This window comes from Adiantum capillus-veneris, chromosome 20 (assembly GCF_014529385.1).
Source record: "Adiantum capillus-veneris isolate H3 chromosome 20, ASM1452938v2, whole genome shotgun sequence".
Classification (NCBI taxonomy): domain Eukaryota; kingdom Viridiplantae; phylum Streptophyta; class Polypodiopsida; order Polypodiales; family Pteridaceae; genus Adiantum; species Adiantum capillus-veneris.
In genome coordinates, this window is record NC_140950.1 from 41,130,005 (window position 1) to 41,155,970 (window position 25,966).

General features: G+C 44.9%; 3 protein-coding genes across 3 annotated transcripts in view; all 3 read right to left on the reverse strand.

The window, feature by feature from the left end:
- The window catches only part of LOC147432412 (U-box domain-containing protein 44-like), a 68,737-nt gene that overhangs the window by 5,971 nt on the left and 36,800 nt on the right, over positions 1-25,966 (reverse strand). The gene's annotated exons all lie outside the window — the stretch shown is intronic.
- Positions 604-1,834, reverse strand: LOC147432413 (U-box domain-containing protein 43-like). The gene is made up of 2 exons (XM_086492385.1): positions 1,623-1,834; positions 604-1,523 (listed from the first exon to the last, which is right to left on the reverse strand). Exons 1-2 carry the CDS (start codon positions 1,720-1,722, stop codon positions 970-972), a joined length of 654 nt encoding a protein of 217 aa, XP_086348511.1. The 5' UTR covers positions 1,723-1,834; the 3' UTR covers positions 604-969.
- LOC147432414 (uncharacterized) lies at positions 1,799-2,875 on the reverse strand. Its single transcript, XM_086491486.1, has one exon. It carries the CDS (start codon positions 2,873-2,875, stop codon positions 1,799-1,801), a length of 1,077 nt encoding a protein of 358 aa, XP_086347612.1.

Below are 25,966 nucleotides of genomic sequence, written 5' to 3' on the forward strand. Positions count from 1 at the left end.
GAGAGAGAGAGAGAGAGAGAGAGAGAGAGATCTTGCAAAATCCCAACTAGTAGGGATGTTGACCAGAAGATCTTAGGTTTCCACTTCTGCAAAATTCAAGGTATCACTTGTTGTAAGCATTTACAATGACATAATGCTTCCAACAATAGCGCCATATTTCCTGAACCAGGCTCATATGGCCCCTCTATTTCATCTGATTAAACAGGTACCATTGTATAACAGTAACTTAACATGCTTACAAAAGACAAGCTTAAAGAAGAAAAAGAAAATCATGTCACTCTCCAAAATCCGAACGTATACCATTTAAAGGACATCCAATCATCTACACATCATCCTCATGTAGCACTTCCACACCAAGACTCCAAGGCCATGTACATAGTACACGAAACACATGTTGGATGCCGAAGAGACCCCACCATTGTAAAACTCGATTTATTTTGTTATTTGGTACAGCACTAGCCACTCTAAGCATTATGTATGTGCATAGAGGGAAGCTGTCTTTAATATATAACTTATCGTTTACAGCGAAGAAATTGTGTGTACAAATTTGAACAACAAACTCTCTGAGGGCCTGGTGCTACCTTTCCGTTGCTTTTCTCTCTATTCACAATGGTTTGATCCTAGATGTACAGCAAGTTGTAGCACAAGCCCTTCAGCTAAGGTGCGGTAAGTCTCCCTGAATTCAGCTCCTTTGGGTTCCATTGCATGTAGCTGTAAAATAACAATAAAGCCAATGCAAAAAACTTTGGTTTCTCCTTTCAGCTTCCTTTGGTTATGCAGGAATTTGGGCTTCTAGTAACGAAAACTATTCTTGTGCCAAACAGCCCACATGTACTGCCCATATAAATAAAACATTCATCAGAACACCGCAAGAAATCCCGCAACAATGACTGCTTGCATTGCTTTCGTCTCCCTTCATGAATGCTACATTGACCCATAGGAAGCCAAAACATGTCTACACTGAGCACATCAGAAGTACGATGACAGTTCCTGCAAAACATGTAAATGTGCCAAGATTCTTGCTGCCATGTGACGAGCTTTACTTGCTCCATCTTGTGTCAAAGACACAAGAGCCATTTGGGCAAGGTTGCCATACTTTGTCCCATATTGCTCTTTCCTAAAGATCCTTTCAAGCATCCAAAGGCTAGTCTCAACGACTTTTGCATCACTTGTTGTTAGCAAATGGATAATTGGAGGTATTCCACCTGCTTCTGCTAGAAAATCTGCACCTCTTTCCCAGAACTCATCATAAAGAAGGGTCGCAAGGGCTCCTAAAGTTGGCTCAAATACAGCAGATTCCTGTTCTACCAATGCTTGAATAAGAAGAGGAACAGCTTGAGCTTCTACCAAACAGAAGGACTTCTCAGCAGTGCAGAGTCCGCCATGAACTCTGCAAACATCCTCCATCTGTCGCATTAAGCACCAAAAGCGAGTTGCTTTTTTCCTGCGAGATGTTTGCTTCCATGTACTTTCAGATAGCTGTCCAAGAGACATGGCTGACCTGCATCTCATTAGTGGAGTCCCTGACCTCAACAAATGTAGAAGTATAGGGATAATCCCATCAGCAACTACTTTCTACTGAAGAGGCACGTTAAAAGACATGGTGAAACGCAAAAGCACACCTGCTGCATTCTCTAGAAGCTCCTCCTTCACTGCCATATTACTGAAAGCCATGTGCAAGATTGTTCCGAGAACAGGCAGCAATCCTACATCTACAAGCATGCCCGTAACGCTGATTCTGTACGTACTGTGTAAGCTCTCTGTGTATCTGTGTGTGTGTGTGAGAGAGAGAGTCGATTCACGCTCCGCTCCTCGACTTCAGGGTGTTGAAAGAAGTTTTGTAAATATCTGCGTCCTTAATACAGATTTGATGGTAACCTGATATGAGATCAATTTTTGTGAATACTTTGGCTCCATGTAATCTATCAAGCAATTCATCGATGCAAGGAATAGGGTAATTATTCTTTACTGATACCTGGTTAAGCCCCCTACAATCAATGCAGAGATGTAAAGATCGATCCTTCTTCTTTTGGAATAGAAGAGGCGCTCCCCAAGGTGAAATGCTTGGTCTTATGAATCCTTGTTCAATAAGCCGACGAAGCTGTTCTTTTAATTCAATAGCTTCAGGGCGGGACATTTTGTAGGGTCTTTTTGAAATTGGTTCACTACCTTGAAAGGTTTCTATTTCGTGGTCTATATCCCTTGGAGGAGGTAAATTTGAGAGATCTTCCGGAAATATATCTGAGAATTCCTTAAGCCATTCTAGAGTTGTGTCGTCCCTTGAATCATCTTCCTTATTAAGTTTTACTACAAAGATCTGTTGCCCCTTACGTAACCCCTTCAACAGTCGACTAGCCTTGCTGTTGTCCACAGGGATGTTGAAAAGCAGACCCAAGACTAGAGTTCTTGTATCCTCATCTGATGAATTAACCAGCAGGTCGACGAATGATTGCACTACTTTTAGTCCTATCTCCTTTACGAGAGCTTCTGCTTCCCTTAATGTCATTCTTAAGGCCTTTGAAGAGGGTGGACAGGACATCCCAACAAGAGCTTTAAGAATCAGGCTTTGAATAAGATGTCCAGAAAGATTTAGTAGAGAAAGAAGCTTAAATACGGTCAAATTGGAATCAGTCCCCAGCAAGTCATTGATGCAATCATAAGATAACATGCCACTAGAGGAAGCAAGATTCGCAAAAACAACTGCTGCCTGCTCCTTTATTGTAATTAACACTGATTTTCTAGTAAAAAGAAGCTCTAGGACCAGCTTCACCACTCCAGATTTCACCATGACATTCCTATTCTCCAAACACACAGATAAGTTCTGCAAAGCTCCAACGGCTGCTGATTTCAACTCCAGGTTGCCTTCTGATAACATTCATAGAAGAGTAGGCAAAGCTCCCATCTGAGCCAGAACTCTCCTGCTCTTATCTGTTAACTCGATTCGAGACAAAGCACTGGCCATTATCATTTTTGTCGTCTCTGCACCTACAGACAGCTCCAACACAAACCAATGTCAAGACGTGCCATATACGGTTTAGTAATGGGGTAGCCCATAGACGGGGATTCTTGGATGTTAAAAAATGAACTTGGTGTTGCATGCATATAGAAACAACATGCTTGGCCTCACCAGCCAAATAACAAAAAGCATGCAACATGTTAACTCCAGCTAGCCTTTATGAAACCGGCCCGTAGGGCGGTGGACTTCGGCTTTCACCCAAAACTTTACTTTACTTTAATACACAGAGAACTTTGCAAAGGTAACCTGCGACGGGAATTAACACTTAAAGCACACACACGGCTCGGAAGCTAGAATGCTCTGAGCAGACACCGACAACCTGTAGACCCCAAAATTGGCGCCCCTTTCGGTATTTCTTTTTTCTTTAAAAAGGTAAATTACAAAGAAGAGTCTTGGGAATTCTTTACCTGTATCCAGCTAGATACCATCTGTTCTGGTAAAATTTCGGCAACATAGCAACCCCAAAACTTGCCTGAAACCAATTCCCCTGCTGGAACTCACTTCCACTGACATAAACCCTCTGTTTTCTCCCCAAAAACAATAGATTCAGCATGTTGTATTTACTGGTTTTTGCCCTGTTTTCAGCCGCACTTTCCCCAATGGTTCTGGCATCCGTATGGCTGGAAAACGGTCCAAATTCAGCTCATAACCAACGCTGAAACGCACCTGTACGGTGAGGTTATAACCCTCACCGATACCTGCTTTTGGAGCAACAGTTAGCTACTCCTGTTCCTGCTCAAAGAGGCTCTTGCCTCAACAAAAACGCATATGACCAAGCAGTTGTACATGAGCCAAATGAAGAGCCCTCTTGAGGGGCATCACATTACCGTACATAGGGGAGAGAGAGAGCAGTGTAAGGTGTGCAGAACATGACTTCTTGCACTACGCTGTATACGAGAGGGAAAGCTTGCAGTCAATAGCTCTTAACCTGTGACAAGACTTGCAAATGAGCTCTCCTAGCTAGAAATTCAGCGCTACCTCTTGCTGCATGAGGAAAGTTCATGAAAATGTGCCACTTGGCACGTTTACAAGAAATTTCCCGCTTTGAGCTTCCCGCTTAAAAATTTCCCGACTCGTTGCCCAGTTGACTTTACAGAAGAGTTCTAAAATGTTCCCCTTGTCATTCCAGAGGTACGCGAACAGATTTTATGGTCCAAAATAGCAGTTCTCTGAATTTTAGGGGATGCTTCCGTTGGACTCCCACTGGTCATCTGACCATCTATCCCCACTGGGACCGCATTCAAAAATGCAATGTGGCCCAGTTGTCGAGTACTTTCCTTTGATAACCCTACCTTGGCATTGTGCCTTTATTGAATCCACTTCCTAGTATCCACCAACTTGCTGAGTGCGATGGGGGGACCTACATGATCTTGAACTGAGCCTAGACATCTGTTTACTATACGAGTTCCAGTGCCGATCAACTTCTCGTCTGCGGATGAAACTACCGTTCACATTGTCCATACAGTGTCCGACCATTTGCAACTTCAAAAAGAGGGTCTCAAAAATTAAACAAAAATCATTGGAAAGAAACCAACAACTAAAGTTAGCAATTGCCACGTCCTCGTGACATACCCCCTCTTGAAATCGCAAACGTCCTCGATTGCATACCATAAATACACGTCTTTGATGATCTTGTGTTCTCAACACTCTTTTATCATCGCATGTATCTACAAGAAAGTTCATAACACATAGATACAAATGACTTAATGAGACCTTCGTACTTTTGTCATTTCCATCTATTACACTGAATTCATATGTACGTTTGATGTGCTAGCTCTATCATTACCCCTCCTTTGCACACGTAGGGTTGGGGCATAAGTAGATTGTAACCCAAAGGCTTCAAGGTAAAGTTGCAATACATTTGGTGACTCTGAGAGTTCATGCTCTTCCATCCACTTTGCATCCATACGTGGATAGTTCTTGAACTTCACCAAATAGCGTCTTGCAACCTATCCTTTAACTTTTATGTCCTTATGTGCCAAAACCTACTCAGGTACCAAGATCTCATCAAGTTCCTCAACTTCTGGTTGATCTTCATCTGGCATATCTTCTGGCACATCACCCACAAAGAGTCTTAGAAGACTCACGTGAAACGGATTATGAATCTTCAATTTCAGCGTGTAAGACACATCGCTGATCTTATCAAGGACTTAAAAAGGACCATAATAATGCATATTGAGCTTAGGAAAGAGCCGTTCCTTGCCCTTCATCTTCTTTAACCTTGCCTTTTCAAACCTTAACAGAACCCAATCACCAGGTAACAACAGCAATTCACGTCGGTGACGATCAACAGCCTTTTTCTGCTTTGCCTGAGTCTTCTCCAAGGCAACTTTAATTTTCTTGTACATTTCATCCATATTCTCAACATATCGATCTGCCTCAAAGATCTTGTTCTTTGTATGCAAAATGGGAGGAACTTTTTTACCGCCTTCAACAATCTCAAAAGGTGCCTTGCCAGTCGACGAATAATGTTCCCACTTGCCCTTATTAACTAACACATAGCATTTCAACAGATCCAAGACAGTAAAATTAGCCTCTTTTGATTGTCCATCAGTTTGTGGATGAAACGAAGACGAGAACTTGAGCATAGTGCCCATGTTCTAAAACAATCCTCTCCAAAACAAACTTGTCATGCGAGGATCACGATCATTGACAATTGATTGTGGCATACCATGGTACTTAAACACATTGTACATGAACAAGCGTGCCATCTGATCAGACTTTATCTTTTTCCTAACAGGGATAAAATGGGTATGCCTGTTAAACCTGCAAATAATGGTCCATATACCATTATTCTCTGTTGGCATTCTTGGAAGATCAAAGATAGTCCATAGCAATGCTTTCCCATGGCTATCCGGAATCAGCAATGGTTGTAACAAACCTGGTGCCTTTTGCCTGTCAAACTTGACCTTTTGGCAAATCACACATGCTCGCACAAAGGCATCCACATCTCTCCTCAAGGTAGACAAATAGAAGAAAGTCTCTACCGCTTTAATTGTCACATCAATACCACGATGCCTTGCATACGGTGGGACATGACTTTCTACCATGACCTTATGTCTCAATGGCCTAGTGACACAAAGTCTGCCATGCATCATCATAAAATCATGTTCGAGGAGGTGATGCTCATGATGTTGCTCCTCTTGCAACAGTTCAAAGATCCTTGCAAAATCTTCACCAGTAGCATATTGTTCCTTCATGTCATCAAGCTCCTGATGATAAGGAATTGACACAGCTAAAATTTGTGGCTTCCTTGATTACGCATCAGCCACAACATTCTTCTTGCCTTTCACATGCATAATTTGGAAGTGAAACATAGAAAGAATGTTTGCCCATCGCATATGCTTTTCGGATAGCTTTGATTGTGTCAAGAAGTATCGGAAGGTCTGATTGTCTGTTCGGACAACAAAATCAGCACCTAAGAGGTAGTGCTTCCAACTAGAAAGCGCATGAATCACGGCCAAGAGCTCTTTCTCATAGACTTGCATAGTCTTTTCTGGCCTTGCAAAATTCAGCTTTCATAAGCTACTACCCGTCCATCTTGCATTAGCATTGCTCCGATGCTACTGCCACACGCGTCACACTGGACCACAAATGACTTCCTGAGATCCGAAAAAACAATTACTGGATCAGAAGTCAACTTTTCCTTTAAGAGACTAAAAGCTGAAATCTCTCTTTGGATCCATCTGAAAGTGACCTCTTTCTTTTGCAAAGCGTGAAGAGGTGATGCTATCTCTGCAAAATTCCTGATAAACCTTCTATAGTAGGAACACAATCCCAAGAAGCTTCTAACATCGTGCACAGTCTTCAAGTCTGGCCATGTCTTAATAGCTTCGACCTTTCCGGGATCCATTTTGACACCATCCTTTGACACTATGTGGCCAAGAAAGTGAATCTCTTCCAAGAAGAATTCACTTTTCTTAGGATTGATAAGTAGCCTGTGACCGCAACTCTTCGAACACAATGGTCAAGTGACGCCTAAACTCCTCTTCATTCTTCGAATAAACTATCATGTCATCGAAGAATGTCCCAACAAACTGTTGATGCAAGCGGAAAATCCGGTTCATCATCTTGTTGAACGTGGCGGAGCATTTGTTAGACCAAACAGCATCACTAGGAACTCATAAAGACCAAATGTCGTTCTGAACGCAGTCTTGTGCAAATCCTCTCGCCTTATACGAATCTGATGGTACCCACTCTTAAGGTCCATCCTGCTGAAAATTGCAGCACCCTCTAAACGATAGAGAATATCATCAATCCTAGGAATAGGAAACCTATTCTTGATGGTATTCTTAATTAATGCACGGTAATCAATACACATGCGCCATGAGTCATCTTTTTTCTGTACTAGGAGCACTCGGGAGCAAAAGGGTGAAGAACTAGGCTGGATCAGCCCCTTCTCTAATAACTCCTCAACCTAGCCCATAATCTCTTTCTGCTACGCCGCGCTAACCCTGTAGGGAGGTCTATTTTGTTGGGTTAAAGGCCTAAATAACCCCTTTTTGTACATTTTTATACTTTGTCCAGGTTCATATTAAACATGGACACATTTTTTTAAGTCACTTATAATAAAAGTGGGAAAACCCAAAACTCACTTATTGAGTTTTCCCCAAAAACGTGAGCTCTCTCTCTCCTTGCTTTGATCCCTAGCGCTTCCTCTCTGCTGCACTCCGCCTCCTGCTTCTTGCCCCAATCCTGCACTACATCGCGACGCACACCTACCGGCACCTTCTGCTTAGCGCTTTCATATTTAGGGGCTATACCCTGGCACCAAATATATCCGATGGTCCTCAGGTCTCTCTAGCGGCAATTGCGACGGTAATGAATCAGAAAAACAATCACTAAACTCTCGCAAAAATGATGACCTTTCTTTATCAAACACATATAAGTTTGACTGACATCACGTGCAAAAATCAAGTACATAGATGATTCTTTATTACAAAAGTGATAGCCGAAGCAGATACAATAGGGACAGACTCCCCTTTGAGCTTTACATCCAAAACATGAGTTTTGCCCCTATGCTGAAGGGTACTCCTCTTGCCGAAGGCATCCAACACACCATATACTCTGAACATCCACGGAATTCCAAGTAGCACATCGCACCCTCCCAATGGCAAGATATAAAATTCTTTTGTGTCTACATATGACTGAATATGCAGACACAGCTTTCCAATAATGGGAGTAACACACTCTGAGTGGCCAGGACATGCCAACACACACCTCTTTTGTGTGTAGGATTGGAAGAGAGGATTTTCTATGTAGAGATCTCTTCCGAGGAATTGTTTTCAAGAATCGAGTTGCGTTTCGAGTGTCGAGACTTTAAAGGTAACGATTTTCATATTATGATTTGTTTGCAGGTGTACTTCCTCTAGTGAGGATATGACATTGTCGGTGTGGATCATGCTTTGGTTGACACATTTGGAGGCAGGAGATACAGGTATGATGCATATTTGTCTAACCTAGCTCTCTTCTACAAGGATGACTATAGCTGAGACTACTTAGTCTGGCTACCCTTGAGAAGAACGACTACAGCACACAGAACGTAGTTTGGCCATCCCTCTTCTCAGAGAACATAGCCATTGCTTAGTCTCACTTGGAGGACACTCTACCTACTGACAAGGCGGTGGTGATCCATGCCATCTATTGGTGACTGTCACAGCATTGAGCATGCGATCGAGTTTTGCAGTGAAGACTTGAGAGAATAGAGAAACGAAGTGGAAGAGTGGAGGAAAAAGAGGAGCACTATTCTTCAAAGATGGACCGAAGAAAGAAATGGCATGTGTAGGAGGATCGCTTCGCTCAAGGAGAAAGTGGTCATCCAAGATTCCATCATCCGAAATCTACAAGCAAAAAATGGGCGGCTCGAAGAAGACGAAATTCAGCCATCCATAATGGAAGAATTGAATATCATGAGAGAAGAAATACGGGTTATCAAGGAAGGTGAGGAGAAGAAGTCATGGACCGCGGTCATCTCCACAACACAAAAGAAGTAGAGGAGACCGAAAAATGGATTGAGGTTGCCAAGAAAGAGAAAGGTAAGGAAGCTCCTTGTACACCCACTCTTATTAACATGACCCTCGAAGAGGAACAAAGGAGGAGGATGCGGGCTCTACATGTGAGCGTAACCGGCCTCAAGGACATAAACAATGTGGAAAAAGAGGTCACAAGCCTCACATCCATGATGGGGGTGGGCAAGCCTTCACACACAAAGGCATGGAGAGTGGGCAAGAAGAGTGATGGCCCGGGAGAATCTTCAAAAGGGAGAGCTCTCATACTACGCTTCCCCTCCTTGGAAGAGAAGAAGGAATTCTTGAGAAAGAGGCCTACTCTGAAGAAGACAGGTATTTTCCTCGGTGATGATCTCTCTCTCTCACAGCTTGCGCATATGAGAGAGGTAATGCCAAAGATTACGGCGGCAAGGGAGAAGGGAAAGATGGCCTTTTACAAAGATGGTCGGGTGGTGATTGCAGAGCTCTACAAGACCTACGGGACCACACTGAAGATGGCTACTTGAAATTGTAATGGATCTATGAGGTTGGATGTTGGTGCCTTTGAGGACAATTTCAGAGACAAGGACATTGTTTTCTTCTCAGAGACTCTTCAGGCTCCTGGACAGCTTATGCCACATGTGGTGGGATACAAATGGGAGACAACCCACAGGACAGTCGTCAGATCTGAGCCTGGGAGTAGAGGTTCAAGAGTAGCAGCAGTGCTATTTAAGGAGGAGTTACAGCCACTACTACATATTGTATGGAGAGATGATCATGCTAGATACATGTGGGTGACATTGAGAGCTGACGCAGGCCAATTTCTATACATTGCCATATGTTACTTACCCCCCATTACGTCAGTATATGCTACATCCAGAGGACAATCGCCTTTCTCTATACAAGATGATAGTTTTCTAGGGATGGTGATATCATCCTCTTAGGGAACTTAATGCCGAACGGGTAACTCTCAGACAGTCTTCTACGACACTTCATATGAGATGCTTAGAGAGCTGGATGTGGGTGAGTTGGGGCTTGAAAGATTCTCACATGATAGAGAGCAGACGGAGTATGGGAGATACATCACGAAGATGACGACTACACATGGGTTAGCCATACTTAATGGCTCATGGCGATTTCCTGGAGCAGCTAGTTTCACTGCTTTCCACATAGACACGTGGCCAGTACAGTGGACTATGTTATGGCACAACTGATCTTTATTCCTTGTATTCATGATTTCATAGTGGAAGCCAGACCATTGGGCGTAGCAATGGATCATGCACTTTTGACATTGTCTATTTCATTTCAGTATAGTACAGTCCAGACATAAGAAGGTAGGTCACATAGCCAATATACATTTACACCAGAGCGGACTCAGTTTATACAAAGGAGATCTATAGCCGTCTATGCACAGCTGGTCCTGGCCTCTTAGTGGAGGAGTGCACCACTTTACTAACTGAGACACTACATGGTGCAACATCAGAGGCATACCTACACACTCAGCTGGGTCGGAAGTGATATTCTAGGAGCATGCCCCAGAATAGTTGGTATGATGAGGAGTGCAGAGTGTCACGAGGACGTGGCAGTTATTAACCATGTCACAGAGATGTGGCAACTGCTAACCTTGGTTGTTGGTTTCTTTCCAATGGGGTTTATTTTATTTGTTTTGAGACCCTCTTTTTGAAGTAGCAAACGGTCGTACATTGTATGGCCAATGTGAACGGTAGATTCACCCACAGACGGGAAGTGGTCGGCACTAGAATTCGTATGGTAAGAGGATGTCTAGGCTCAGAGCAAGATCATATAGGTCCCCCCGTCGCACTTAGCAAGTTGGTGGATACTAGGAAGTGAACTCAATTAAGGCGTAAAGTCAAGGTGGGACTACCAACAAAAAGTATCCGACAGTTGGGCCACATTGCACTTTTGGATGCGGCTCCAATGAGGATAGATGGTCAGAAGACCAGTGGGAGCCCAACGGAAGCATCTCCTAAAATTTAGGGAACTGCTATTTTGGGCCGTGAAATGTGTTCGCATCATTACCTCCGGTATGACTAGGGGAACATTTTATATCTCTGCCGCGAAGTCAACTGACGCGTTGGTTGGGATATTTTTAAGCGGACAACCCGAAACGGGAAAATGCTTGAAAATGCGCCAAGTGTCACATTTTCGTGAACTTTCCTCTTGCAGAAAAATGGGCGCTGAATTTTATGTTGGGAGAGGCCTCATTTCAGCTTTTGTCATAGGTTAAGAGCTATGGAGTGCTTCCTTTCCCTCTCATGTACAGTGTGGTGCTAGGAGTGATGCCCTGCACACTACACACTGCTCTCTCTCTCCCCTACGTGCAATTATGTGATGCCCCACAAGAGGGCTACTCATTTGACTGATGTACAGTTGTGTGGGTTCATGCTTTTGTGCTGAGGCAAGAGCCTCCTTGAGCAGGAACAAGAGTAGCTAACTGTTGCTCCAATGCAGGCACTGGTGAGGGTCATAACCTCACCGTACAGGTGCAAAATCAGCGCTGTGTAGGCGCTGTAAATTCACTGTTTTTCAGCCATACGGACGCCAGGACCATTGGGAATCGTGCCCCACTGGTAGAGGACAGTTAGGGGACTGTTTGGGGCTGAAAACATGTAAAAACCAGTGAATATAGTGTACTGAATTTACTGTTTTTGGATAGGAATCAGAGGGTATACGACAGTGCAAGCGAGTTCCAGCAGGGGAATTGGTTTCGCGCAAGTTTTGGGGCTGTTATGCTGCCGAAATTTGGCCAAATCAAATGGTATCTAGGTGGATACACGTGAAGGATTCCCAGGACCTTACCTTGTAATTTACCCTCCTAAAGAATAAAGAAATACCGAAAGGGGCGCCAATTTTGGGGCCTACGGGTTGTCGGCGTCTGCTCGGAGCATTCTAGCATCCGAGCCGTGTGTGTATTCAAGTGTTAACTCCCGTCGCAGGTTCTCTTTGCAAAGTGCTCTGTGTGTGTGTATAAAGTAAAGAATTTCGGGTGAAAGCCGACGCCTACCGCCCTACGGGCCGGTTTCATGGTTCCATTGCCGGGACATCAATCACTTTTTCCTCAAAGAGTGAGCCTGGATTGTTCAGGGTAAAGACACACAGTGCAAGAACACGGGGATTACACTATGGCCGACAAGGGGAAGGGAATTATGGAAGAGGGTTCCTCTCCAAAGGACAGGCAGGAGATTCCTATGGTTTTTGAGATTGGCGAGAGCTCACGGCCACGTCAGTCTGTACCTCCTGTCAACGTGAATGTCCCTCCAGTAGTACAGGGCTTTATGACAGGGCAACTTGAGGATGATGCGTTTAAGACTCAGTTAGTTGCCGCGTTGAATGTCTTTTCACAGCTGGTGCAGAATCCGAGGTTTATGGAATTCTTGCAAGCGCCACCAGTGCAACATCAAAATAGGCAACCTACGCCGCGTACGGAGCTTGTTGAAGCTCAAGCCCACGTACTTCATGAGGCGCAGGAGGAAAGGGAACACTCGCATGTTGCGGAGTCGGAGGCTCCAAAGCAGGTTCCTCCCGTGCTTGAACAGGTGGCTAGAACGCCTATTCCACAGGTTATGCCAGTTCAGCCCGCCACCTTTCAGAGCCAGCATGCTGTCTTGAATGGACAGGGAGCTGGATACCAGGCTATGCACTCAGTTTTTCCACCACCCACGGTACATCCTGGGTATTTCGGGGGTGGATCAGTGTTCCAAAGTATGGCTGGTTATGCGTCTGGAAGTCAGCTGTACATGCCAAGAACAGTGTTCGGGGGTATGCAAGGCATCATGCCAAACCCCATGTATGGTACTATCGGCATGCAGCAAGGTTTCCTCGGCAACCAGGGCCAGTTTGGGGTGCCACAGGCTCATTTTGGCATGGCTGGTTTTTCTGGACAGCAGCCAGATATCGCACCTCTGACGCAAAATGTGAATGGCCAAGGCCTGCCGATCATGCCTAGTACAGTGCCCATGTTGCAGACCATCCCGTATGACAACTTGGGGGCACTAGAGAAGCCGAAGGCCTACAAAGAGGGTGGTGCAGCAGTAAAGTTCAGTACCTTCAGTGGTTTCGAGGACAAGACAAAGGCACTCACTTTCCTCCAGCAGTTTGATACAGCTTATGCGGGAGGGAATTTTACAGAGGCCTCGAAGGTCAGGAAAGCTGCCACTTTCTTAAAGGACAATGCGCTTACATGGTGGACGACATTGTTAATGCAAGGACAGGCACCCGCCACTTGGGTTTACTTCAAGCAAATGTTTGCATCTGCTTGGCTATCAAATGAATTTGAAGCCGATGTCCTGACAGATTGGCACCAGCTTACGGCAGCTTCGTGCAAGAGCTTGCTGGAGTACAATAGGAGGTTTTGTAAAGCATTACTCTCAGTGACCTCCTACAGATTTGTGCCATTGACAGAGCAGATAGAGAAGTATTGTTGTGGGCTGCCTAAAGGGCTTCGCGATTACTGTACAAAGAACAGAGTGGCTACTCTTACTCAGCTTATGGAAGTTGCGAACACTGGTCTTGCCTTGTTGAAAGGAGAAGACAGTGGATTTCCGAGCAGTGACAAAGGAGGGCAGCAAAAGAAAAATTCAGCGAAGAAGCCCTTTGTGAAAACGGCTCCTGATGCGTCACAGGGGTCAGAACAGGCCACCAAAGACAAGGATTCAGCTGGGACTTCTGGAGCGCAGGCAAAGAAACAGAAAAGGAAGCCTTTCGTGCGCAAGTCGCTCGAGGAAAAGAAGGTCCTAATGGCTGAGAACAAATGCTTTATATGCGAGCAGCCTGGTCATATTTCTATCAATTGTCCACAAAGGAAAAGGCCAGCTGACTCAGAGGATAAAGAAGACCAGAAAGGCAAGAAGCCAAAACCCACGGCAGGTTTAGTGCCAGACATGGTGGGTGACAAGCCCAGCACAGATGCCAGTGAGTTATGCAGGGCATGGGGTAAAGTTAGGGATCAGACGACACTCATCTTCTTTGATCCAGGTGCCAAAGCCAACTTTATCTCACCAGAGTTAGCTATGAAGCTGAGCATCAGAGCTGAAGAGATGGGGTACACAGCAGAGGCAGGGTTGGCATGTCCTGGCCACTCAGAGTGTGTTACTCCCATCATTGGAAAACTGCGTCTGCATATTCAGTCGTATGTGGACACTGAAGAGTTTTACATCATGCCGCTGGAAGGTTGTGACGCCTTGTTGGGGATCCCGTGGATGTTCCGAGTGCATGGAGTCTTGGATGCCTACAACAAAAAGATCACTGTACAGCATAGGGGCAAAACTCACATCTTGGATGTAAAGCTTAGAGGAGAGTCGGTCCCTATTGTATCTGCTTCTGCTATCACTTCTGTAATAAAGAATCATCTTTCTGTGTACTTGATTTTTGCACGTGATGTCTCAGATAGGGATCAGTCAAATTTATCTGTGTTAGATAAAGAAAGGTCAGCATTTTTGCAAAAGTTTAGTGACTGTTTTTCTGATTCATTACCGTCGCAATTGCCGCCAGAGAGACTTGAGGACCATCGGATAGATTTGGTGCCAGGGTGTAGCCCACCAAATAGACCTCCCTACAGGGTTAGTGCGGCGCAGCAGAAAGAGATTATGGGCCAGGTTGAGGAGTTATTAGAGAAGGGGCTGATTCAGCCTAGTTCTTCACCCTTTTGCTCCCCAGTGCTCCTAGTGTAGAAGAAGGATGGCTCATGGCGCATGTGTACTGATTACCGTGCGTTGAATATGAATACCATCAAGAATAGGTTTCCTATTCCTCGCATTGATGATATTCTCGATCGTTTAGAGGATGCTGCAATTTTCAGCAGGATAGACCTTAAGAGTGGATACCATCAGATTCGTATAAGCCCAGAGGATGTGCACAAGACTGCGTTTAGAACGACATTTGGTCTTTATGAGATTCTAGTGATGCCGTTTGGGCTAACAAATGCTCCTGCCACGTTCAACAGAATGATGGACCGGATTTTCCGCTCGCATCAACAATTTGTTGGAACATTCTTCGATGACATGATTGTGTATTCAAAGAATGAAGAGGAGCATAGGCGTCACTTGACCATTGTGTTCGAAGAGCTGCGCAGTCACAGGTTACTTGTCAATCCTAAGAAAAGTGAATTCTTCCTCGAAGAGATCCACTTTCTGGGCCACATAGTCTCAAAGGATGGTGTTAGAATGGATCCCGCAAAGGTCGAAGCTATCAAGACATGGCCAGACTTGAAGACTGTGCACGATGTCAGAAGCTTCTTGGGATTGTGTTCCTACTATAGAAGGTTTATCCGAAATTTTGCAGAGATAGCATCGCCTCTTCACGCATTGCAAAAGAAAGAGGTCACTTTCAGATGGACCCAAAAAGAGATTTCAGCTTTTAGTCTCTTAAAGGAAAAGTTGACTTCAGATCCAGTTATTGTTTTGCCAGATCTCAGGAAGTCATTTGTGGTCCAGTGTGACGCGTGTGGCAGTAGCATCGGAGCAGTGCTAATGCAAGATGGACGGGTAGTAGCCTATGAAAGCCGAATTTTGCAAGGGCAAGAGAGGACTATGCAAGTCTATGAGAAAGAGCTCTTGGCCGTGATTCATGCGCTTTCTAGCTGGAAGCACTACCTCTTAGGTGCTGATTTTGTTGTCCAAACAGATCATCAAACCTTGCGATACTTCTTGACACAGTCAAAGTTATCCGAAAAGCATATGCGATGGGCAAACATTCTTTCCATGTTCCACTTCCAGATTATGCATGTGGAAGGCAAGAAGAATGTTGTGGCTGATGCGTTATCAAGAAAGCCACAAATTTCAGCTGTGTCAATTCCTTATCATCATGAGTTAGATGACATGAAGGAACAGTATACTGCTGATGAAGATTTTGCAAGGATCTTTGAACAGTTACAAGAGGGGCAACATCACGAGCACTACCTCCTCAGAGATGGTTTTATGATGATGCATGGCAGACTTTGTGTCACTAGACCACTGCGACATAAGGTCATGGAAGAGAGTCATGTCCCACCGTATGCAGGGCATCGTGGCATTGATGCAACAGTTAAGGCGGTAGAGACATTCTTCTATTGGCCTACCTTGAGGAGAGATGTGGATGCCTTTGTGCGAGCATGCATAGTTTGCCAAAAGATCGAGTTTGACAGGCAAAAGGCACCAGGGTTGTTACAACCACTGCCGATTCCGGATAAGCCATGGAAAAGCATTGCTATGGACTTTATCTTTGATCTTCCAAGAACGCCAACAGGGAATGATGGTATATGGACCATTATCTGCAGGTTCAGCAAGCAGGCCCATTTTATCCCTGTCAGGAAGAAGATAAAATCTGATCAGATGGCACACTTGTTCATGTACAATGTGTTTAAGTATCATGGTATGCCACAATCGATTATCAGTGATCGTGATCCTCGCATGACCAGTTTGTTCTGGAGAGGATTGTTTGAGAACATGGGTACTACGCTCAAGTTCTCGTCTTCGTTTCATCCACAAACTGATGGACTCTTACGAGACTGGGCACCCTCCTGTTGTAGTGGTTAACTGCAATTGGGATAGCTGGGCGTAATGGTTAATTATGTACTGTCTATTTATTTTACTAATTGAGTTGATGATGATTTTGTAGAGTGGAATGCGGGGAGTTGATGAAGAGGCGACGGCAATTATTCTTGGCCATTTTATAGTTGCACAGTATCTTAGAATCTCATTTCAATAAGCCACTATGGCTCTGTAAATATTTGTAGTGGGAACTCCCCTTATGGGTCATGCAAGAACTAATGAGCTTCACTCATTTACAAAAGTGAAGTGGTTGTAAAAGAGGGGCCTCAATTTTTGGCACCTCAAACTCAAAAATAATATATTAAATACAAACTCCACAAGAGAGGTGCCGTGGAGTTTGGGGCTAGATTTCGGCCTTTCTCTTGCAGATTCTCTTCTCTACTCTCTTAAGCTATGGTTATTTTGCTGTGTACTCTCTAATTTAGTCTCCACCTCTTCTTCCAATTTCCAAACACACACACTCACCTAGACTATGACACACACACACACAGTAAACAGAGAATTGATATAGACAAGCTTGTAAGGAGGTGTAAGAGATGCACATCTCTTACACCTCCTTACAAGCTTGTCTATATCAATTCTCTGTTTACTGTGTGTGTGTGTGTCATAGTCTAGGTGAGTGTGTGTGTTTGGAAATTGGAAGAAGAGGTGGAGACTAGATTAGAGAGTACACAGCAAAATAACCATAGCTTAAGAGAGTAGAGAAGAGAATCTGCAAGAGAAAGGCTTAAATCTAGCCCCAAACTCCACGGCACCTCTCTTGTGGAGTTTGTATTTAATATATTATTTTTGAGTTTGAGGTGCCAAAAATTGAGGCCCCTCTTTTACAACCACTTCACTTTTGTAAATGAGTGAAGCTCATTAGTTCTTGCATGACCCATAAGGGGAGTTCCCACTACAAATATTTACAGAGCCATAGTGGCTTATTGAAATGAGATTCTAAGATACTGTGCAACTATAAAATAACCAAGAATAATTGCCGTCGCCTCTTCATCAACTCCCCGCATTCCACTCTACAAAATCATCATCAACTCAATTAGTAAAATAAATAGACAGCACATAATTAACCATTACGCCCAGCTATCCCAATTGCAGTTAACCACTACAACAAGAGGGTGCCCAGTCTCGTAACATGGACAGTCAGAAGAGGCCAATTCTACTGTCTTAGATCTGCTGAAATGCTATGTGTCAGATAATAAGGGCAAGTGGGAACAGTATTTGCCTATGCTTGAGTATGCGTACAATAATACGGTGCATTTGTCTACTGGCAAAGCACCTTTTGAAATTGTTGAAGGCGGCAAAAAGGTTCCTCCCATTTTGCACACAAAGGACAGGATCTTTGATGCAGATCGATATGTTGAGAACATGGATGAGATGTATAAGAAGATTAAAGTTACCTTGGAGAAAACTCAGGCAAAACAGAAAAAGACTGTTGATCGTCACCGTCGTGAATTGCTACTATCACCTGGTGATTGGGTTCTCTTAAGGTTCGAAAAGACAAGGTTAAAGAAGATGAAGGGAAGGGAACGGCTGTTTCCTAAGCTCAGCATGCGCTACTATGGGCCTTTTCAAGTGCTTGACAAGATCAGCGATGTGGCTTACATGCTGAAACTGCATGATGCGTAGAAGATTCATAATGCGTTTCACGTGAGTCTTCTAAGACCCTTCGTGGGTGATGTGCCAGAAGATATGCTAGTTGAGGATCAGCCAGAAGTTGAGGAACTTGATGAGATCCTGGTACCTGAGCAAGTTTTGGCACATAAGGACAGAAAAGTTAAAGGACAAGTTGCAAGATGCTATTTGGTGAAGTTCAAGAACTATCCACCTATGGATGCAAAGTGGATGGAAGAGCATGAACTGTCAGAGTCACCAAATGTATTGCAGCTTTACCTTGAAGCCTTTGGGTTACAGCCTACTTATGCCCCAACCCAACGTGTGCAAAGGAGGGGTAATGATAGAGCTAGTACATCAAATGTACATATGAATTCAGTGCCATAGATGGAAATGGCAAAAGTATGAAGGCCTCATTAAGTCATTTGTATCTATGTATGTTACGACCTTTCTTGCGGATACATGCGATGATAAAAGAGTGTTAATAGCACAAGATCATCAGTGGCATGTATTTATGGTATGCAATCGAGGACATTTGCGATTTCAAGAGGGGGGTATGTCACGAGGATGTGGCAGTTATTAACCATGTCACAGAGATGTGGCAACTGCTAACCTTGGTTGTTGGTTTCTTTCCAATGGGGTTTATTTTATTTGTTTTGAGACCCTCTTTTTGAAGTAGCAAACGGTCGTACATTGTATGGCCAATGTGAACGGTAGATTCACCCGCAGACGGGAAGTGGTCGGCACTGGAATTCGTATGGTAAGAGGATGTCTAGGCTCAGAGCAAGATCATATAGGTCCCCCCGTCGCACTTAGCAAGTTGGTGGATACTAGGAAGTGAACTCAATTAAGGCGTAAAGTCAAGGTGGGACTACCAACAAAAAGTATCCGACATTTGGGCCACATTGCACTTTTGGATGCGGCTCCAATGAGGATAGATGGTCAGAAGACCAGTGGGAGCCCAACGGAAGCATCTCCTAAAATTTAGGGAACTGCTATTTTGGGCCGTGAAATGTGTTCTCGTCATTACCTCCGGTATGACTAGGGGAACATTTTATATCGCTGCCGCGAAGTCAACTGACGCGTCGGTTGGGATATTTTTAAGCGGCCAACCCGAAACGGGAAAATGCTTGAAAATGCGCCAAGTGTCACATTTTCGTGAACTTTCCTCTTGCAGAAAAATGGGCGCTGAATTTTATGCTGGGAGAGGCCTCATTTCAGCTTTTGTCACAGGTTAAGAGCTATGGAGTGCTTCCTTTCCCTCTCATGTACAGTGTGGTGCTAGGAGTGATGCCCTGCACACTACACACTGCTCTCTCTCTCCCCTACGTGCAGTTATGTGATGCCCCACAAGAGGGCTACTCATTTGACTGATATACAGTTGTGTGGGTTCATGCTTTTGTGCTGAGGCAAGAGCCTCCTTGAGCAGGAACAGGGGTAGCTAACTGCTGCTCCAAAGCAGGCACTGGTGAGGGTCATAACCTCACCGTACAGGTGCAAAATCAGCGCTGTGTAGGCGCTGTAAATTCACTGTTTTTCAGCCATACGGACGCCAGGACCATTGGGAATCGTGCCCCACTGGTAGAGGACAGTTAGGGGACTGTTTGGGGCTGAAAACATGTAAAAACCAGTGAATATAGTGTACTGAATTTACTGTTTTTGGATAGGAATCAGAGGGTATACGACAGTGCAAGCGAGTTCCAGCAGGGAAATTGGTTTCGCGCAAGTTTTGGGGCTGTTATGCTGCCGAAATTTGGCCAAATCAAATGGTATCTAGGTGGATACACGTGAAGGATTCCCAGGACCTTACCTTGTAATTTACCCTCCTAAAGAATAAAGAAATACCGAAAGGGGCGCCAATTTTGGGGCCTACGGGTTGTCGGCGTCTGCTCGGAGCATTCTAGCATCCGAGCCGTGTGTGTATTCAAGTGTTAACTCCTGTCACAGGTTCTCTTTGCAAAGTGCTCTGTGTGTGTGTATAAAGTAAAGAATTTCGGGTGAAAGCCAACGCCTACCGCCCTACGGGCCGGTTTCAGAAGAGAGATGAGAGCCCAGCTTCAGAGGGATCTTCTTTTAGGAGTCATCACTTACAGACAATCTCGGGTTGCTACCCGGCGCCTTGTGCGACAGAAGAAACGAGCTTACCAGATGGAGCGAGACTTGTATCAGTTGTTCTTCAGTAGAGACTCAGGAGAGGCATGGCGATTCTTTCTGAGCACTCCCCTCCCCCAATAATTACTTGTCCTGATGTGGGGGCCAGTATGCCTTATCGTTATATACGGTTCCTGGACAGGACCCCCTTCCAAATCCTATAGAGCCATGCCCACCTACCAGCACCTTCTTTACCACTAAGATGGCAAAGAGAGTTATTAGCAGGATGAAAACCAGCAGGGCATATGATCATGATGGTCTAGTAGCAGAGCATGTTACACATGCTAGAGATATGCTGGTAGAGGTTCTTGCAGTGTTGTTCAATCGTGCCATGTGTGAGGGGTTACCTGAGACTTGGAGGTTGTCTACTATTGTGCCTATCTTCAAAGCAGGTGACCCTACAGAGCCTGGGATTACCGCACTATTATGGTTGAGCACATATTGGCATGGTTGTATGCATTCATTCTTGAGCAGCAGTTGAGTAATTGGGTAGAGGGTGAGGGTGTTCGAGCAAAGGGCCAGGACAGTTTCAAAAGGAGTTTCTCCACTCTTGATCATATTCTGACACTCAAAGCCATCATTGAGGAGGCAGGTCACATGGGAGACGAATTTATTGTAGCTTTGTGGATTTCCGCAGAGCATTTGACATCGTACCGAGAGCCCGATTAATGGGCAGACTGCAAGAGATGGGGATGCCCATAGTGTTGATTTGGGGGATTATGGCTCTATACAGATCAGTGATGGGACATGTATGCACCATAGTTGCCCGGAACGGGAAATCGGAACGGGAATGGGGAACGGCAACATGCATGAAATGCCATTCCCTGTTTCGAACACTCACGTCTGAAACAAGGAACGGGAATCTGGAACAGGAAATAGGGATGGGAACGGGAAACGGAGACCTGAAAATGGCCATTCCTTGTTACTATGGTATGCACTCCGCAGGGGATATCTAATTTAGTTCACTCCACCATTGGGGTGAAACTGGGTTGCCCATTGTCTCCTACTCTATTTGGTATGTATGTTGATGAGGTGTCTGATTACATTGACAAAGAGGGTGATAGAGCTGCCCAGCTGGCAGGGACGTGGATCCCATTGTTGTTATATGCTGATGATATTGTGTTGATGTCTGACTCACCAGAGGATATGCGGTGACAGTTGGATGCATTACACAGTAGTGGATTGTCTATAAACCTTGGTAAAACCAAGGTTATGGTGTTTAACACCACACCACAGTGGATCGAGTAATCAGCACCGACTTTCACATATGGTTAGGAGACTGTAGAGTATACAGATGCATACACTTACCTTGGGGTTGTCTTCACTGGGCCATTTCTATGGGGAGAGCAGCAGAGAGTAGACTGACTAGAGCTTTTGTGGCTTGGAGAGGATGTGTTCGCAGGTTCAGTTCCAGGAACCTCGAACAAAGTTATGGCTCTTTGATACTTTAGTAGCCTCAACTATGTTGTATGGGGTGCAGATATGGGGACCTTTTGTAGGTCAAGATGATTGGAGATGTATGGAGAGGCCCTTGGTATCTATGACCTCTCGACTGATCAGAGCCAAGGCCTCCGTACCCCACGCTATCATTCGAGCAAAGCTAGCTGCCCCTCCTATGGAGATTGAGGCGCTTACCTGTAAGGTGCAGCGGAATGGATGTTGAACTTTGCTCAAGATGAGTGCTCCGAACTGTGCTCAAGGGTTCCTTTTACTTACTGAAGGGAGAGCCTTCCGTTCCTTTAGTGAGAGAGTGCAATGGACACAAACAAAGTGAATGGACACTGTGAATGGAAGTGCATGAGACTGAGAAATAGAGAAGAGAATACGACACCAGAGACGTTGTAAAACCCTCCTCCGAAGGCCCCACTCTCTATGGCAAGAGCGGTCTACTTATGATTGCACAAATCTCTACAATGCTTGGACTTGCCGACAATGTCGACGACGATGAGGACGACGACAAGACGGGCTGAAATCTGAAAACTCTAATTGCTGAAACCTGCAAATCTTTATCTGCTGAATTCTGACTCTATGTCGGAGACGATGTCGATGGAGACGATGCGACGACGACGCGCTGATAACGCAGATGCTGAAATCTGCGTTTTCCGGGCTGAATCTGTAAACTTCAATGGATCCCACCGTGCGGCGAGGAACTGCTGCAGGAAGGTGAGATCTGCGAGGTTCGGGACTTGTTTTGCGAGTGCTAAAGGCTGAAAACTGAAAACGCTGGTCCTATGGCTGATTCTATCGCGATGATCTGCAAAAACGCTGAGGTTGATCTGCAAACCAAAAACGCTAGGGCTGAAAACTGACCTTGCGAGGAAATCTTCTAACGCTAGGAAATCTGTTGTGTTGCTGTGGGAATCTGCTATCGCTAGGATTGATCTGCTGTCTACTGTCGCCGGGAATCTGCAAGTGCAAAAACGCTGGCTGATCTGGTGCAAAAAGGCTAGGCCTTCTGTTGAGAGAACACGCCAGAGTTGTCGCGGGGGTTGGTCTTGCTGAGAAGTTGCCTGTTGAGCAAGGTGCTTCTGCTAGAAAGTGTTAGCTTTTGTTTGCTTATATATAAACTTAGCAAAATTGCCCTACCTACTTTCCAACAAAAGTCACTTAAAAATAATAAGTGAAAAATGTCAAAAATAGGGAAAATAGGCCTATGCACTATAAAAATGCTACTGATGGGATCTGACTGGAATCTGATGGTCATGTTGTGTGCAACCAGAGGATATGCATCTAATCTAAGTGTCTGGACATGCACGGTCTACGAACAAACTCACAAAAGTGCCAGATCGATTCATAATCTAGACTCTGATCACTTCCTATTCTAGACTGACTTGACTGAACTGAACCCTGATCATGTTGTAGCTTGTCCACGGACACATAGGGTTGGATGTGTCACGTGACATCCCCTCCTTTTCAAAGTGAGGTACTTGTACCGAACTGTATGGCGTCGAGGGAGATCGCCAATAGCATCCGGAATCTTGGAAGGGACTCTTCGCCGACTCACCCTGATGTTTGGGTCGTACGGTACTTGAACTTCATAAAGGTCTGCAACGCTTGCTTGTTTGGGCCGCGCCGAAAGCGACACAAAGTCTTTTGTGGCTCCTTCAATGCTTCAACTTCGTCGATAGTCCTACTTCTTTCTTCTTCAAGAATCTCCATGGCTGAAAATTCCTGAAACCATTTCCAACACAAAACCATGAACATACCTATTCCATGTAAAGTGACTCGAAAAAATCTTGTCTTCCCCAAAGACTGTGCATGCAATGTAGATGAACAAAGAGACGGAGTGTCAAACCGTTCACCACACACACGCAAACAATGAGATCGAATCTTTCTCTTCTGATCTAAAGCAATCAACTGTGGCAATTCACAACGGAAATGCCCATGCTTGGTGCTCATACTTTCTTGTGCTCGTTCTACAAATGTGTCATGACAAGGAAGAGACATGGAATGTGACTTCCTTGAATGCATACTTTTCAGCTTCTCATGAACAATCCGCATACATTCGTGCTCATTCATGAGTGAAATGTGCTCAACATACAATATGTCATGCCTAGGAAAAGGGATCACATAAAGACGCTGACAAAAATACAGGAAACGACCACGAATGAAACACTCGATCAATGCATGCTGACTAATCATGTGAACACATAATACTTCCTGTGAGGGTTCTTTGGACCTAGGTCGAGAGCCAAGATCGATCCTTCGTGATTGATCGAATCTGCAAATGAGGTTAGCTTCGCTAGAAAAAGCATCAACTAACACATCATCCTTGTGAACAATCATGTCACCTTCATGCAAATCATCATGCTTGTGAGAAATCACATCTTGATCATGCAAATCATTATGCTTGTCAGTGTCATCCAACTCATCATGCTCATCATTATCATTCAAATAATCATGCGTATCATCATGCAAATCCTGTGTGTTATACTTTGGAGAAGAAGAGACTGAGAAGTCTCCTTCTCTTGATTCGGTGCAAACTGGGCATACACAATAGAAAAAAGTCGCCACAACTCTTTCATGTGTTGGTCCCCCTTCTCTTGTCTTGCTTTGTTCTCACAATCAATTGCTGCTTGTCTTTCTTTGTTCTCGCGATCAAATTTTGCTTCTCCTTCTTTATTCTCGCGCTCGTGCTCACGCTCTATGGCTGCCATTCTTTCTTCGTATCTATGGCTACCATACCTTCGTCGCTTTCTAGCTCCTTGTCGAAAGCCTCCATAGCAGTTAGTGCAATCCTTGGCGTAGATGGGAAAGTGGGAGGGTCGGAAAAATCTCTTGGTGGGGAAAATTCTTCTTTGCCTCTCTCATGCTCATCACCTCCAAGCGAAGTATCCATTCCGCTTCGAGTGATGACCATTTACTGAAGTTGTGGGTTCTTGTGGTCTTGGGTTCTTAAATTCACGAGGAACTTGGGTTCTTGGGAGTCTTGGTTCTTGGGGTTCTTAAGTTCTTGAGGTTCTTGCGGGTCTTGAGGGTCTTGAGGTTCTTGAGGTTCTTCTTTAGCTTGCAATCTGTGTTTGAGAAGGATCTTCTCTTCACCTGAATTCTGCTCTTTTCCGCGGACGCAGCCCTTGGCGGCCTTGCGCTCACACCAAGGTTGCTTTTTCCCACCTCACGTCGATTGGCCGGCCGCTAAGTGCACGGTCCGCTCTCAATGAGTGAAAAGAGGTACAAGGGGAGGCTGGATAAGCCCTTCTTTCTTGGGATTCCTATCACTCTTCAAAAACACGATTAGGAATCAACACGCCCAACTGAACTTGGGTTACGTGCGACCGCAACAAGCCAAAAAAAATTATGTGTTTCTTTCCTTGAGTGATACAGAACACTGCCAAAGCTCTCATACCAATGTAAGGTAAAGCGGAATGAATGTTTAACTTTGCTCAAGATGAGTGCTCCGAAATGTGCTCAAGGGTTCCTTTTACTTACGGAAGGGAGAGCCTTCCGTTCCTTTAGTGAGAGAGTGCAATGGACACAAACAAAGCAAATGGACACTGTGAATGGAAGTGCATGAGACTGAGAGATAGAGAAGAGAATACGACACCAGAGACGTTGTAAACCCCTCCTCCGAAGGCCCCACTCTCTATGGCGAGACCGGTCTACTTATGATTGCACAAATCTCTACAATGCTTGGACTTGACGACGATGAGGACGACGACGAGACGGGCTGAAATCTGAAAACTCTAATGGCTGAAATCTGCAGACCTTTATCTGCTGAATTCTGACTCTATGTCGGAGACGATGTCGATGGCGACGATGGACGACGACGCGCTGATAACGCAGATGCTGAAATCTGCAATTTCCGGGCTGCATCTGTAAACTTCGATGGATCCCACCGTGCGGCGAGGAACTGTTGCGGGAAGGTGAGATCTGCGAGGTTCGGGACTTGTTCTGCGAGTGCTAAAGGCTGAAAACTGAAAACGCTGGTCCTATGGCTGATTTTGTCGCGATAATCTGCAAAAGCGCTGAGGTTGATCTGCAAACCAAAAACGCTAGGGCTGAAAACTGACCTTGCGGGGAAATCTGCTAATGCTAGGAAATCCGTTGTGTTGCTGTGGGAATCTGCTAACGCTAGGGCTGATCTGCTGTCTACTGTCGCCGGGAATCTGCAAGTGCAAAAACACTGGCTGATCTGGTGCAAAAACGCTAGGCCT